The 15,866-nt window shown below is 45.8% G+C and overlaps 1 protein-coding gene across 2 annotated transcripts in view; it reads right to left on the minus strand.

The window, feature by feature from the left end:
• Positions 1 to 3,671: 3,671 nt before the first annotated feature.
• The window catches only part of HIC2 (hypermethylated in cancer 2), a 32,007-nt gene continuing 19,812 nt past the window's right edge, over positions 3,672 to 15,866 (minus strand). Inside the window, exons 2-3 of one of the 2 annotated variants that reach the window (XM_010181345.1) lie at positions 11,573 to 11,716; positions 3,672 to 5,496 (exon numbers count right to left, since the gene is read on the minus strand). In XM_010181345.1, coding sequence (XP_010179647.1) covers positions 3,748 to 5,460 — 1,713 coding nt within the window. In that variant the 5' untranslated portion in view covers positions 5,461 to 5,496; positions 11,573 to 11,716 and the 3' untranslated portion in view covers positions 3,672 to 3,747. Of the gene's footprint in view, positions 5,497 to 7,742; positions 7,755 to 11,572; positions 11,717 to 15,866 lie in introns of those variants that run through there. The other variant, XM_010181344.1, reaches the window with a different exon arrangement.

The raw sequence follows: 15,866 nt of genomic DNA on the forward strand, positions 1-15,866 counted from the left end.
CATTCTGGAACTAAGTGACTAAAGCATATACTTAAGCTGCCTGGCCTCTTTTTTTTTTTCTTTTTGTTTGTTTTCAACTTGTTTTATTCCTCTTGAGGCTCTTTGTGTATTTCAAAAACAAAAAATTAAAATAAAATTTAAACAAAAAACCAAAAATGCAACTCCCTCCCCCCCACCCTAGAACTCTTAAAATCTTAAATATGAAACTAGTGTTTTGCTTTCTCATTAAAATACAGACAAATGTTTGATACAATACTATGTCGTACAAATGCAGTTGAGTGTTTAGGCCCCAAGCAGGCCTGAAACAGTCCCTGAAGTTTTGAGTATTATTAGTTATTCATTATTACTGTCGCAATTTGGAAAATGTTGTTTATACTCAATCTATGGAACACAACTTTACACAGCTACTTGAAAAAAGAACGAAAATCTCCTTTTGTACAATACTCTTGCTGTACACAGACTTTTTGTCGTATTGTTTAAGTGCTGGGGAGGGGATAAAGTTTAAAAAAAAAAAAAAAAAAAAGCTCCAAAAAAATATTTCAAAATAGCATTGGGTCCTGAAACTTCATCATGATTCTCAAGGCTTAAGAAACACACGAAGAGGAGGCCTGGGGTGGGGAGAGAGGCTACATCACCCACATAGAGTTGTAGAAATGGCATTAGTTGAGGGGGAGCAGGTTGGCTGCCTGCTGAGGAGCTCGCTGCTTCCTCGCGCTTTGGGCTGCTCTGTGCCTTGGCTCGGTCACAGCGGGAGCCGCTGTCCCAAGGGTGGCTTCTGCGCAGACACCTGCCTGCTGTCCCCAGTGCCGGCCACGTGCCACCGCGGTGGTGGCAGCCCCGTCTTGGCACACTGCAGACATGCAAATGGGGGGCAACCGACATCCAAAAACCCGCTATGGGAGACAGGGCTCATCCCTGGCTGTGCCCTTCTCACTAAGGGAGCAAAAAATCGGGTTGAAAATGTGGACTTGATGGGTCCTTAGGTGGCCGGCAGCCAGGGGAGCCTGCTCGGGCTGCAGCCTGAGCCAGCATGGGGTGCAGCTCAGGTTTGGGATGGTTGGAGGGAAGGTGAAAGTGCCTAGGAACTCATCTTGCACGGCTGTCCCTGCGTCCTGTTGAGACTTGCTCCGAAATAAAAGGTAGATGACAAGGCCTTCCCTGTCCTCCCCAAAGACTATTTTGGGGACATTCTCAGGGCGGTTTGGCAAGGAAAGGAGGAGAAAAGAATTCAATCTAAATTCAAAATGTGGAAGTGCTAAAGACACTATAAACCCACCTAACCCCCTCCAAAGGAAAACAGCACATCTCAGCACAATTACTAAAAAACAAAAGTCCATGCTCCCCTCTCACGCTCCACAGCTCACAGGCGTCCGGGAGCAAGCGGACAATGGCACTGGGAGAAGCGCCCTGGAGCGCGGGCGAGAGGGGCAGCGTGTTCCCTGTATCGAGACACCAGGCCAAGGCTCAGCGCCTTTGGGTTGTCTATTGCTTGGAGCCTGGATTCCAGTTTCCTCAGTTCATTCAATTGACCCAAAAACCTTCTTATGGACTAGTCTACCTTAACAAAACAAAACAAAAAACAAAGGAAAAAAAAATAGAAAACGAAGCTTATATTTCTTTGTTTTAGTCAAACATGCTCACTTTTTTCTTTTTTTTTTCTTTCTTTTTTTCTTTTTGGTCAAAACTTAAAAAAACTGGTTTTGTTTTTTTAAAAAAGACAAAACGTGAGGTTTGGTAAAACCTTACGCGTAGAGACTATACTGGTTTGAGTGGAAAAAAAAAACAACCAACAAATGAAAACACACAAGTGTAAACCTTACTCAATTCAGAAGGGATGATTCTACTGGCTGTGAATTTTTACCACCACAGTCACGGGAGGCTTGAAATAAGCCATAGCTTTCCACAAGGTCACGCCAACAAAGTCAAGGGGGCCAAGAATCGATGGGCTAAGTTCTCTGTCTTCTCTCCTAAACCAATAGCAGCTGTTGGCTGTGATGTCTTATGCAGATGTTGCAAGAACATTTTGTTTCTTTTCATTTTTCTTTTTGTGTGTGTGTGTGCGTGTGTTAAATTGTCTAAAAGGGAGGATATGAAACACTTTGGTTTGCTTTTTCCTCCTCTCCCCCACCTTATTGCACTCTGGATTCTAGTAAATTATAGGCTGCTATGCCCTCACCCTCTGTCCTGCCAGGTGTTTACAGACTGACCCAGATGTGCTGAGGGAGTGGAAGATGAGGGGGACATTTTCCCTTCCCCATAGTATCCAGATCCAATAAACAAAGCTGGAAGTGGCCCAAAAAGCTCAGAGAAGTTTTCTGCTTTTATCTAAAAGTGACTGCAGCCAGCCAAGAGACTGCGAATGAGCCAGTCCAAGCAGCCAGCACAGCCTCTGGCTAAACGTACTTTTGTTTGCTTTGTCTTTGGCCAAGCTTTGCTTTAACATTTCTCTAGCTGACTTTCAATGGAAGGACAGGGTGGTAAAAATCCCTTAACTTTAATTTAGCTTCTACTTTTATACATTTAATTACTTACAATAAGAGAAAAAAAATGCCTAATCTTTCACTAACCATCTTATTGTTCTCATGAATTCAAGAGGTAGCAAAGGTAACGAGTCTGTCCACACAGACTCGCTCTTTAGTGAGAGGAAAGCTAAAAACATACACACACACAAAAAATAAAATAAAAAATAATAAAAAAGTACCTAAGGAACTTGTAGCAAGTCCAGCCTACATCAAACCCCCTCCCGGCCCACCCACCCTAGAATTAACCTCAGACCTTCCAGTTCAAACATTCACATAAACGTTACAATGGTTTTTCCTTTAATAAAACAAGTACCTCTAAGCAAAGAATATTCATACGAAACTACTAGAAAAGTAAAGACGACCCCCTGCTCACTGAAAGAAATTCCCAGGGCATCCAGTCCCTGTTCAGTCATGGGTAAGGCTCAAGAGGTTTGTGTATTTTGTGGGAAAAGGTGGCGCGTGGTTACGTGTGCCAAGGATAAAGATGAAAACCAAAAGAGGGAGGGATGGCGAGGGAGGCATCGCCATTTCTTTGAGTGAAGTACAAGGGCTGGTGCACACCTCGGTAGCCTGCTCTTCCCACCATCGCCAGCCCAGGGGACGGGTGGTGGGTTCCACCACCGCTATGGCTTTCCCACAGTATCTGAAGGGGCTGCCAACCCTGTGAGATGGTCCACAGACACAGCTTCTGCGCTTGGGAATGCAGCGCTGTGTGATTTCACAGCTACTTAGGCCGCTGAAAAGGTGTACTTTGTTTTCGTTTTAATGGCAAGAAATGCCCTTAATGAGTTTGGTTTTAAAAGAGGAGGTGAGTCGAGTGAGAGTAGAGAAGGAAAGAGGCAGGGATGGGGAGCCAGCCGAGGCTGAAAGTTCCCCATAGCCCCCTGACCTGCTCTAGATAATCAATACGGCAATGAAGTTGATGTGCACAAAAAGAAGTGGCATTTCTTGCCAGATCACCAAGATTTGGAGGGAGAGTTGGACTAGAGGCATCAGCTTGGCTGTGGACCTTTCTTTTTTTAAAAAAAGGGAAAAAAGGAACTTTTTTTTTAAATGTTAAAGCTACATTTGTTTAGGCCTCCCATGACTGAACAGAGTATGGGGAGTTGCCCCCTTTTTTCTTTTTTTTTCTTTTTTTTTTTTCTTTTTTTTTTTTTTAAGCAGCAAGTCTACAGAAAGGTAAATCACTGCGGATGGGCTCGAAGCTCATTCTGGAGTCTTTGGCTTATGTGGGGGAGGTATGCATTCGCAGGTGGCTGATCAGATTGCGCTGCTGGGTGAATTTCCCACCACACAGTTGACATTCGTAAGGTTTTTCTCCTGAGTGGACACGCATATGCTCTGTCAGTCGGTACTGCCGGGTAAAGCGCATCCCGCATTCCTCGCAGGCGAAGGGCTTGAGCCCTAAGTGGCTGCGCATGTGCCGTGTCATGGTGCCCCGCTGCGTGAACATCTTGCCGCAGATGTTGCAAGGGAAGGGTCGCGTCAGCCAGTGAGTCTTCTCATGCTGCCGCAGCGTGGCTGGATCCTTGTAGCTCTTCTCACACACTGAACACTTGAAGGGCCGGGACTCCGCCGTGTAGGACTGATTGGGGTTGGACAAATCCTCGGCTTCATCCTTGCCGCCATACGTGCCTTCCTCTTTGATGTAGAGGTCTTCCTCGGTGTGCGTCTCCACGTGGGCATTGAGCTGCTCGGAGCTGGGGAAGCCTTTGCCACAGGGGATGCAGACATAAAGGTTGTCGCCGTAGGCCACTGGCTCAAAGCCCTCCTGCCGGTAGACGTAGTTGGCACTAGTATGCCCGCCGCTCTCGCTCTCACTCTGGCCGCTGTCATCGCTGTTCTCCTTACCATTTTCCACCTCCTCCTTACATGGGTAGGGTAGGTCTGCGCCATAGGCCCCGGCCAGACTCCGCTCCACAGACTTGGACAGGGGCCCCAGCAGGATGCCATTGGGCAGCCCTTCGCCTTCGTCCCTGTCTTTGCCCCCCTCCTTTCGGTCAAAGGCGTTGTCTTTCTTGATCCACTCCTTCTTGCGGGACGAGTGCCGGAGGCCCTTGCGCTGGCCGCTCTCCGTCAGCGAGTGGTGGCACTCTTCGCTCAGATCCATCTCCATGGGGTCGCTGCTGTCCGCCATGCTGTGCGGGGCTCCGACTCCAGACTCGTCGAACGATGAGGCACTGTTGGCTGCGGGGGCTGAGGCAGATTGGGGAGAGCCGTGCTGGCTTTCGCTGTGCTGCGTGTCATCGTGGGAGGCTGCAACAGGGAGCGACGGGCTTTTTTTGGACAGGTCGAGGCCTAGCTCCTGGTCGCCGGTGCTCCCATTCGCACTGCTGCCCCCACCGCCATTCTTGCTGGCTCCCCTGCTTAAGGAGTGACAGTTCTCTTGGTTGGAGCTGCTGATGAAGACCTCGTCATCGGAGAGTTTTCCCTTTGACAGCTCCTTTGAGTGCGAGCCCTTCAACCCCTCGTTTGACCCTGAATAGCGAGCTTGGATGACCGAAGCAGTGGAAAGTCTCTGACTCCTGGCAGATCTCCCAACACCAAGGCCACCGGCCTTGCCAGCAAAGGACTTGCCGCTCCGCTTCAGCTTCTTTCTGCAGAGAGCTGCCAGGTCGTGCAGTTGGAGGTAGCTTGCTGCGGTGAGGAGAGCATTAAAGTTCTGTTCACCGGGCTGGTCAGTCGTTAAGAGCTTACCAGTATAAATAAAGTCCAAGATCTGCCGGAACACGGTGGGGTTCACCATGTCCGTGTCTAAGTTAATCAGGTTGTCATGCAGGACAAGGGATTTGAAATACATGCTGCTGGCTGCCAGGATGTTCTTATGGGCACGAAACAGGGCATTTTCTACCACAATGATCACATCACAGAGGAAACCTTTGGCTCGTTGCTGGTTCAGCTGCAGTAGCAGTTGTTTGGCATGATTTGGCAGTTCCATCTCCACCTTCTCTTCCTTTCACCTTCACCTTACCACCTGCAAAACAGGAGGATGAAAGGTGTGATTTTGCAGTTTCCACTCAATCAAGTCTGCATTTAATAGACTAGATCAACACAGTGTGGTCTGTGTTAGGCTTGACACTGACTAAGGAGCTCTGGGTATGTTCAGCCCTGCAAGCTGTGATCCTGCTTGGAATACAGAGGGAAGTATTTCTCATCCTAAGGTTTGATTCAAGTCTTTCCAAAATCAGATTTGTAAATTTCTTCTTGCAAAAGCAATTGCCATTGCCTGGAATTACTACTCAAAAGACAGGAAGAAAAAAGAAGTGTCTACTTCACTGCCATTTGCATATCTGAGCATGTCAAAGAATTAGCATAAGCTGCAGCTTCCCTGCTTTAACATGTAGTTTGCTTCTTGGCTCTTACATGTTGAAATCTTACAACGCCCAGCTGCTGTGGGGTTGAGAAAATGACAGGTAGCAACTAAATCCATTGAAGATGGAATTAATCACACTGAGGTGTGAATGGGAAATCTCCTTAAGTGTATGAAAGGCTGCTTTAAAAACCCCTCCCCTGGCAATGTCCCTATCCCAATCCATTGACATTAAGGGCTAAAATCAACCCTGAACTGGCTGAAATTCAGGATGCTGAGCTAGCTAAAAGCCACCAAATGTCTTCACCAATCTGAAACTGTTTTAATTTTTAAGTTAATTCTGCCCTGCCTTTAGTTTTGGAGGAATTTTATTTAATCTGACAGAGTCAAATAACATGTCTCAAGTCACACTCTCTCTACCCTGAAATACTGGGAAGAATGGAAAGTTGTGGTTACCTCTGCATAGCTCCTGTATTTCACAGATAGTATTCACTGTGTATTTCTGCTGTCTTTCCCAGTGGTATGGACTGTATGAAATACCTAGTTTGAGGCATAGCAGAACTAACTGCACATTTGGTTGATACTATAACACATGAGAACTGCAATTTTAAAGCTGGGGCTGCATTCAGAAATCCAAGATAAATTTTTTAACTTTTTTTTCTTGATTTTTTTTTGATTGAAAGTGTCGACTACTACTTGTACTGGGCATTTATCTGTTAAAGTTGTTTTAAAATAGTTTCTGAAGTTCAAATGTAGGAATTAAATAACAAACATACAACAGCCAACTTTAGCCTTCCACTTCCTTCATCTTATTATTGAAAAAGATTTCTCTTACTGAAGGAGGAGCAGACCACAGACATGAAGAGCTTAAATTTTCTCTCAAAAATTATCATCAGGTAATGTTTTTATTGCTTGCAAGTCCCATTACCACATTCTGTCCCATCAGATTTCAAATGATGAAGCATTAGACTGCATTATCTTCCCTCTGTGTCAAGTATGTGTACACAAGAAAAAGAAATAAGGAGTGATACTGTCAGTAGCGAAAATAACCTCCCTCAACCCTGATTCTCACTAACTGGTGATGAATACATTTAATTTAGCAGAAAGATGGTGAATTTACATTGTCCATTTCTGCACAAGAAAGAGACTTTGCTTTATGAAAAAAGCTACCAAAAAGTAAACGGATGCAATTCTTCCTCTGGTTTTGCTGCCTGTCTAGCCTGGTACTTATGCTTTTACCAACAGATCTGCCAAGCAGGTGCCTCCCTCCTTCCACAGGACACATCTCTTCCCTGGGTTAGCTGCTCAGCCTGGTACTTTGTCGCACATTTGGTAGAGTTTTGTGGGTCCTGTTCAGTGCACCAGCAACTGATTCAACACCCACACAGATCTCAGTAGCTCCTCACCTTGACCCACAGCTGCAATGGTTGCTCTGCTTTTCTGCTCTGTATGGTTTCAGCAATCGAAGGGAACCCAAGACGACAGTGAATTCACCCCTGTGCCTTTGTGCACATCAATGTTGTTCCCAGAGGTGGCTGGCTTTAGAAAGGGTGGCAGCCAAGGGCGGCAATACCGGCTTGCCATGCTGCTAGCCCGTTGTTTCTTCTCCATTATAGTGTTTCTGTCATAGAAACCCACCCTGCAGCATCACAGAAACGTGACAGAGACAGGGATCGCCACCACTGAACACTCTTGAGCACTTTAAAAACAAGTTCTGCTGTAATTGGTTACATCAGAGTTGCAGCACGGAGGCAATGTGTCTGGTTCTAGTGGCTTGCTTCCAGAACTGCTGATTAAGAGGAAGAAGCAACAGCAAAGAGGCACCAAATACCCACTTTTATCTAGCCAGGCCAGTAAAAGCACTTACTTCTGGGTCACCGAGATATATTGATAGGGCAGGACAAAAACACAGCTTGCAACATAACGCAGCATCTGTATGTATAGAAATGCATCCTGCTCAAGAGTAGCAAGAGACAGCCTAACTACTACACTCCTTTCACTGCAAACATAATGGGGCTTTTCCATGCATAACCCACAGAATCCCTGGATATGATTTTTAAGTGTTCCATAAAGGAGAAAGTGCAGGGAAAAAAAAAGGAAACAGCACAGCCAATATATTTTGCCTAAACAAACTAATAAAAATATGTTACTGAACTAAAAGCAAGCTTATTTCCCATTCATGTGATACTTGAAGCAGAGGTCTAGAAATCTTTGTATACTTGTTCATCTAAGCCTTTGCAAAGAGTCAAGGTTTGCTGGAGCTACTAAGGGGAGAAAATTTTTAGATTTTACATCTGGAATACAGAGGGATTTGGTTTTGTTGGCTTTTTTTTATTCCAAGCCTTAAATGATATTGAAACCAGGTAATGAGCCTGCAGGGAAAGCTCCGGAAGCAGGGGTAGAATTATAGTTTTACTTTTTACTGACCTTCATGAGGAAGATAATGTTGTTATTAAACCTCAGTACGTTCTGCAGCAGCAAAGTTAGCACAGTACAAGTTGTTTAAATTACCTGTATTTATCTCACATTGCAAATTTTACAGAAGTATTCATGTTCAGTAGGACATAAGGATGAGGTAGCTTATTACATTTAGGAGATTTTAAAAGCAGTGGTCAGGTTTAAGCACTGTAACACTGCCTGTAGTGTTTGAATTTGTTAGCTGAAGTCTATAGTGGATTTAGCTACCCCAGCAAAGTGAATGTAATGGAACAAGGCAGCAAAACCTTCAGCCACGTTTAGAGTCCCACGTTTACAATTTTGCCAGGAATTGCCCAGTGAGAGCTTTGACCAGGACAGCAGCACGGGGCAGAGGACACACCTTTGACTGACGTACCTTTGTTGACAAATCTTTATAACATCAACCTGGCTTGTGTGTCTTGCGCAGTCCTGTGCAAAAATAAACTCATTCCAGATATTTTCCAGAGCTGACCAGTTACAAACCCTTCTTTAGCAATGGTGCATTGCAGAGGTGGGGGAAGAGCAGAGTGGTGGAAAACTTGTTAGCGCAAGAGAAGCAGGCAGTATTATCTGTGGCATTACTAAGGTCTCATTTCTAGTTGAAAGCGTGGGACCAAAGACAACTACGAGGTTAAGTCCAGTACCACAGTTAGCAGATCTTCCCAAACTAATGGCAGGTGCAGCCTTACAAAGCCCTTGCGATCCATTAGTTTGCTGAGGCTGGCTCTTAAACCCTTAACTTTTGGATAACATCACCACCACCAATAATGGCAACAAAAGCCCCAAAAAGCCCTGAAAAATTACAGTGGTTTATATTTCTTGTACGATTTTTAAGAACCTTTTCTGTTCTGTTTTCTGCAAAAAGACAGAAAACACGTGCTCCCAGTTCAGAGGAGCCCTGGCTCAGAAAAGGCTCAGATGCATTTCTAGAATAAAAAACCCGCACCCCAGATCTCAACAACATGTAGATGTCTTGCTGGGGCCACAGTTTCTGTCATTGAATTTGGTGTGCAAAATTTCACTCCTTTGCATTTAAAACAGGATCACAGAATGCTTTGGTCAAAAAGCATTAGAGATGGTCGTTTTTTTGGGATTCAGGTTGCTTCCTAGTCATTGAAGACACAGTTTTCAGAGCAGTGAACCTGCTCAAATATTCTTGTGCAAGTGGGAAGCAAGGCCGAGGCTCTCTGCTACCTCCACCATATCCTTTACACTGAGACACAGCACATGCAAAGACATGAAAAATACAAGGCACAAATCACAGAATACAGTAATGCTGCAAGCAGATGCCACACATCAAACAAAGCTTCGCAAGCTCAGAGCTGATAGCGTCTTCATAAGCAACATTGCCCAAGGAGCGAGGTAGCTGCAAGCTGCTGTGCCCAGCCTGGGGCACACTGGGATCCCATGGGCCTGAAGGTTGTGCAGAACACAACGGCTGCTCCAGGAGCAGTGCTGCTCTCACTACAGAGCAGGAGGAGCTTTCTTTTCTCTCAATTTCCACAAAGACGTCACGGAAAATTAGACTGCCAAAGTACAGGAGAAGAGGAATCCCTTCACCCTTTCAAGTAGTATAAAATCTACGTATTTACTACAGATTTGATTCTCTTTAAGATCACTAAATCTCTTCCTGGAAGTAATTGCTGAATAAATGCTAAATGTGTTATCTTAGCAACCTCTGGCAGGAGATGCTATTTGTTTTCATCTCTGAGTTATAGATTGCAGCATATGAATATTGTTTACCTTTTAAGAAGCAACACCAGTGAAGCAAAGAATCAATCAAAAACAGATCTAAGGAATCACTCATTTCACGTAGAGGATTTGTGGATGGATGAGAAGGCTAGACATCGAGCACCTGAGCAGTGAACTAACAGTACTGCAGATAAAAACCAACAAACAGATTAGATGTGATGTATCAAATAGGATGCCATTAAAGCATTAGCCTACTGTGCATGTTATAATATACCTAGGAAAAGACAGTGGCCTGCTGACTTATTTTTCCACCTTCCCAAGCAGTTGTGCTGCACTTAGAGCAGACACTGCAGCAGTGAGCATGGGGAAGAACAAGACAAACTCAAATAAATTGTTTCCTACATTGCTCTTTCCCACCAGTTTACTTTTGATGTTAAAAATGCTGTGTCCAGCTGCTGCTGGATCGGGGTGAAACTGATACAGATGACTTCTGCACCCTTCAGTTTCAGATGAACTAACTATTTTAGAGTACTTTGAAGACCCCACCGGGAGGAGAGCTTTTCTGTTGCTCACTGGCTCATCTGATCTCCCTGCATCCCAACAGAACCTACTTCTGGACTCTCTGGAGGTATCACTGAGGTGGGCTTTCATGGCCACTGACCTTCTTCCCCAGAAGCTGCAGTTGGCAGGTCATTAGCCCATGCCTTGTAAAGGTATTTGCATTCTGGAGCAGCAGAGCCATGGGGAGGAGTCAGGAACTGTGTTAGCCCAAAGGGCTCCCTATCCCCAGCCCCATGAGCAGGCAGACAGCAGAACTCAGAGGCAAGAAACATGCATTTTCATCACTGGCAGTGGAGCAACAAAAGCTCTGTGAGGTGGGCTCAAGCAGAAAACAGGTGGTAGCACCCTTGTTTTTCTCGCAGAATATCTCTCACTTCAAAATAGGAAAGACCATCATGTCAAGTTACTCAGGGAGAGGACTGCAAAGCTGGTGAAGTGAGAGAAAACAACATGCAGGACAGAGCAGGATGTGCAGCTGCTGTTGCAGGTGTGGACATGGAAAGGAGAAGGAGAATGGAGGATCATTTTGCAGAGGACACCACATCAGCAAACTTAAAGTGGCCCTTGTTTAGTTTGTTACATTCCAATTAGTGCCCTCCTGGCTCCCTGAAGCAGAAACAGGATAGCTTTGCTTATAGACACAAGCACCTGCTCGGTACCTCTGTGCGGCAATGTTTGGACATGAGGTATGTGGGCAATACATGGCTCAACTGCTACCAGCTCCTGGCCCAAAAAAAGGAGAGAAGAAAAAGAGTCAGATGATTTCCCCAGTCCCTTCTCTTTCCTGTTCTAGAATAACAAGGAGAGCCTGACATGGCTAGGCCCTTCTCTACTGTATGAAAAACTGCCCAGGGATGGGGAATCTCCATGGGTGAAAAGGGTAGGGGTCCTATGTGCATGAGAGCACCAACATCAGGAGAGCAAAGTGATTTCCAGTCAGTGCAAGGCTGCAGCAAAGCAGGAACACCTTGCTATACAAGCTGAGACTATGAGCAGTAGAATGCAGAGTAACCACTTGGATGCCGCTTACCATGCCAGGTATTTTGGGCTAAAGGCACCTCCATCCAGTGCTGCCCGACGTGCCAGGTACATCCCATGATGTTCCATTGAAATCACAACAGGCCATCAATAGAACGTGGCTGCACGGATGCAGAATGGAGAACCAGCAGGGACGCTGTTAAATGCAATTAAAAAACTGCAATCAAAATTGAAATGTACATTTTAAAACGGCCACCTGCCTTAAATACGTAACTACTAGAAAAACCTCCCCTCCACCCGTCTCCCCAGAACTGCTGAACTGCGACGGGAACAGCGCAGGAGGCCCCTGCAAGGTTCCTGATGACTCTGGCCACCTCCATTCAGGACTCCCAATGGCACTGAGCTTCAGGAGGACCAGTCCATACATATCCAAGAACAGCAGATCCCAGGATGTCTGCACCAGCTTCCTTCTGCCCAGAAATGCAGGCAACTAAATATCACCATTTAGAAATGCCTCTCCAACAGAAGAGCCTGGTGCCAGAGCTTCATGGTCTCATTCCCCACACAGAACAGGCAATGGAAGAAACACTTAAATGCTGATCGTCTGTGTTGTCCCCGTTTCCCTGTCCCACTTCCCAAGCCTTTAAAATCCTGCTCTTCTAGAGATGTTACGGCATTGAGCCAGGCTGGGTCCTATGGCTTTTGTCACATCTGTGGTGCAAGATGGGAGAAGAAAATACTGTATACCCTCTCCTATTTATTATAATGCTTCACTGATCATTTAATCTGCGTTCTTAGGGACTGGAGTTCAATTTGATTCATGGTGAACTGTAGCTGGTACGAGAGTCACAAAACTGAAGGTCTGTAATCCCACCCTTCCTTGCCCAAAGGATAAAGCAACATCATCTTTTCCGTGTCAGGGAAAGGCACATCCCACAGGTACACAGCTTGTCAAGCCAAGGGTATCCTCTGCAGTGCATACCCTCCTTCCCTCACAGTTTCTGTAATCAGTTCTGGCAGGGTTACCGAGGAGGAAAGTCTCAGGGTAGATGCTGAGCGCAGGTCCCTCTCTACAAGTGGTGATGCTGCCTCAGTGAGAAAAAAACCCAACAAACCAAAACCAAACAAAAAAAACCTAGGACAGAAATAAGCCTGCAGCCTTGTGGGTATTTAAAATAAGTTTTTAAACCATCATGGCAAAGTGAAACTTCTGCATGGCTCTTGCCACATTGATGGCTGCGTGTCTCCAGCTATGCTACTGGAGGTGGAAATCTTACCTTTAAAAAGCTAGAAGAATATTGAGTATAGCTTCAACCTTAAAAGACAAAAGGCCAAATGAAAAAGACAATAATTAATGGAGTTGGATGAGAGAGAACGTAAAGGAGGACACTGGCAAATAGCAAGTGTCTTTGTGAAAAGGGCACTGCACACAAGGAGATAGTTCTTCTGCTGGGCTCAGGCCCAGGACAATGTTCCCATCATTCCCACCTGCATTCTTATCCCCACAATTCTGTAACTAAATCCCTTTCACACTGAACTGATAGGTCTCTTGTATTCAGATTGCCCTGTCTTGACTGCTAGAGGCCGAAGATTTTTAAATCTTGTCAATACAATGAAGAAGTGAAATGTAAGCAAGTGTTTGCTTACCGACCTGGGCTATGCTGAGCCAAGAGCATTTGCTGAACTAGTCTGAACAGACCCCTGCCAGCCTGAACAGGCCAGCCCACATTTAAGTAGCATGCAACTTCAAGCATAACGGGCCAGAGCCCCAGGGATTTGCAGCTCCCCCCTCTCTAAGAGCTCACGCACTCTAGGCTGCATGTGATCAACATCCTACTGGCTGCATCTGCCAACATCAGGACTCGGCAAAGCACTCAGCAATACCAGCAACACCTTAAGAAAGGCTGAATGCTGCATAAAGGTATTTCTTGGACAGGTTTTGAGACAGCAGCTGAAATTCAGATTTACACCCAGATTACAGCAATTTTCTTCTTGCTACTGTGAAGCAAGCTTTTCTCCATAGTTGCTGCATTTCCCCTCTAGGGCAGCGATTAGCAGAGAACTGCTTAAAACAAAGGTGTTTCCTACTGTTAGAACATCACAGTCAGAAACAGAGCTTCCTGCCAATTCCTAAACAGAGCCCTTGTATATTATAAATTTATTTTCACTGCTGACGAAGGAGCCTAAGACTGCCCAAACCCTTTAGTGGGAGAAGAGTAGAGGCACAGACATTTCAGATCTTGTCGAGCAGAGCCAGGCACTAAAAATTCCTGCATATCTGCAGAGCACAGTTGATCTCAGGAACACAGCAGTGGCACAAAACAAATAAATCCTTACAAGCCAGGGAGCAGCAAGAGAGGTTGGGCTTTTCTGCAGCCCTGCAACCAAGCTCAGCTCCGACTGTACCTGCATTGCAAGTGTCAAAGTCAGCTCTGATGTCCCAAGGTAAACTGACAACTCCTTGTTGCACTGAAGTACCCACATATTCAGTGGAGTAGCTCAGCTCACACGGGAGGAAGGAGACCCTTTACCCATCCACCAGTTAAGGCCTGTTTGGTATGCAGAATTCCTCTGTTTGCCAGCTACCTTTGAGCCTTGATGTATAGCGTTCTCCCTTTACAATGCAAGAATTTAGGACATGACTAAAGGATTGTGACTACCTCCCAGGTAATCCTAGACAGTGTTAGGCAGAATCAACAACCCTATGAATTACATGGAGTGAGAAGATGCTTCTGGTCCTAAAAGCCTGGGACCTCTCCTTCATTGTGGTCGGCCAGAGTTGGCAGGGGGTGCACAGGGTGGTAGCTTCATGCTGGGCGTTTCTCTGGGGGCAGCAGCACACAGCACCGTGGAGAAGGACTGTGACCCTTTTCCAACTTTTCCCAACTGTTTTACAGCACCCTCCCAGTTGCAGCACAGCTTTAGGGCTCTGAGTCACCACAGGTACGAGCTGATAGCCAAGTTGTGAAATGCAGCAATTGTGGAGTTAATGCATGGCCCTTTCAGCTGTCCCTGCAACTGGGAAGGGATCTCTAGGACAGGGATGAGGCAGGCAGCTGGGAGTGTTAAATCTACTAGCAATTGTGACTCAGACCCCTTAGTTACAGAGTTTGTTAGAGCAAACAAGTCCTCAGAGAACTGGGGGAAATGGGAGAGGGTTTGATAAAGATCCTCCCAATTGGTCTGCTTATTTTTATTTCTTGTGTGGACTCAGCAGACTTTTCTGCAGAGAGAAGCAGTCTGCACAGGAGTATCTGCACACAGGGTACTGCTCATACCGTGAACTTGTTGCAATAGTTAACGCTGAGCTCTGTGCTGAGGCTTGCAGGAACGACTTGGGTAGTAACAGCGCTGGACCAAAATGTCACCTCTCTCACCACATGCCAGGTACCAGTGAGCACAGCAACAAACTTTGCTGTCTCATTTTCCCTACAAACTTTGCTGTCTCATTTACCCTACAAGACCCAATCTCATTCCCTTATCTCATGCATACCTGCAAATGCAGCAGCAGCAGTTCTCCTTAACATAAATAATCGGTGCCTTAAATACAGCAACTTTTGCACTTTATCCACCATTTTTGCTTTTTCTTTGCCAAGAACTGACCACATACTCAGCCCTGTGCCTGCCTCAAAAACCTTTGTCTCTAAACTCTCCTGTGAAGCCTTTCAAGCAAACCACTGTTTAAGAATCCGTCCCAGCAGTATCAAGACCGTGCTGCCTGCCCTTCCCTCCAAACCAGATGCTTAACTGATCGCCCTGAACCCTCCCTTATACTTTTGGTTCTTTGCAACCACCAAAAAGTTTCTGCAACTCTGAGCCTGGCAAACAAGAGGATGCCAGAAAGCTGCTATTGCTTGTAAAAGCAGAAGGACTAACAGACTCAAAGTTTTGCAAACTATCTACATTGCATCCAAATCTGTCCAAGCTGAAGATAACCTACGGGGAAAGCAGGCTTTACTCATTTTCAAAAGTCTTCATTTCTTTGGCTGCCTCTACTCAACCACTCCTTATTTTGACTGTTTTATTCCTGTTGTCTTCGCTTGAGACCTCAGACTTTTCTATAAACTCAGGTCACAGGCTGCGAGGAGGTCACTCTACATTTGCTTCCAAAATCCACCTCATCCCAGCAAGGCTCCCACTCTGCCATCCTTATCCTGCGGCACTGGACAGCAGTGGTCCAGAGCTGCAGATACCTCATGGGCATTTGCCCAGCCTTCTCTGTCAGAGTTTCTCAGCTTTGGGGATTACAGCCCCAGGCGCGCTACTGAGGGCAGCCCAGCAAGGTCATGGGGCGTTGAAAACTTTGCTACACTCCAAAGCAAAGGCTCTTCCTCCTTTCCTTCCCT

This window comes from Mesitornis unicolor, unplaced genomic scaffold (genome assembly GCF_000695765.1).
Source record: "Mesitornis unicolor isolate BGI_N332 unplaced genomic scaffold, ASM69576v1 scaffold9823, whole genome shotgun sequence".
Taxonomy (NCBI): Eukaryota; Metazoa; Chordata; class Aves; order Mesitornithiformes; family Mesitornithidae; genus Mesitornis; species Mesitornis unicolor.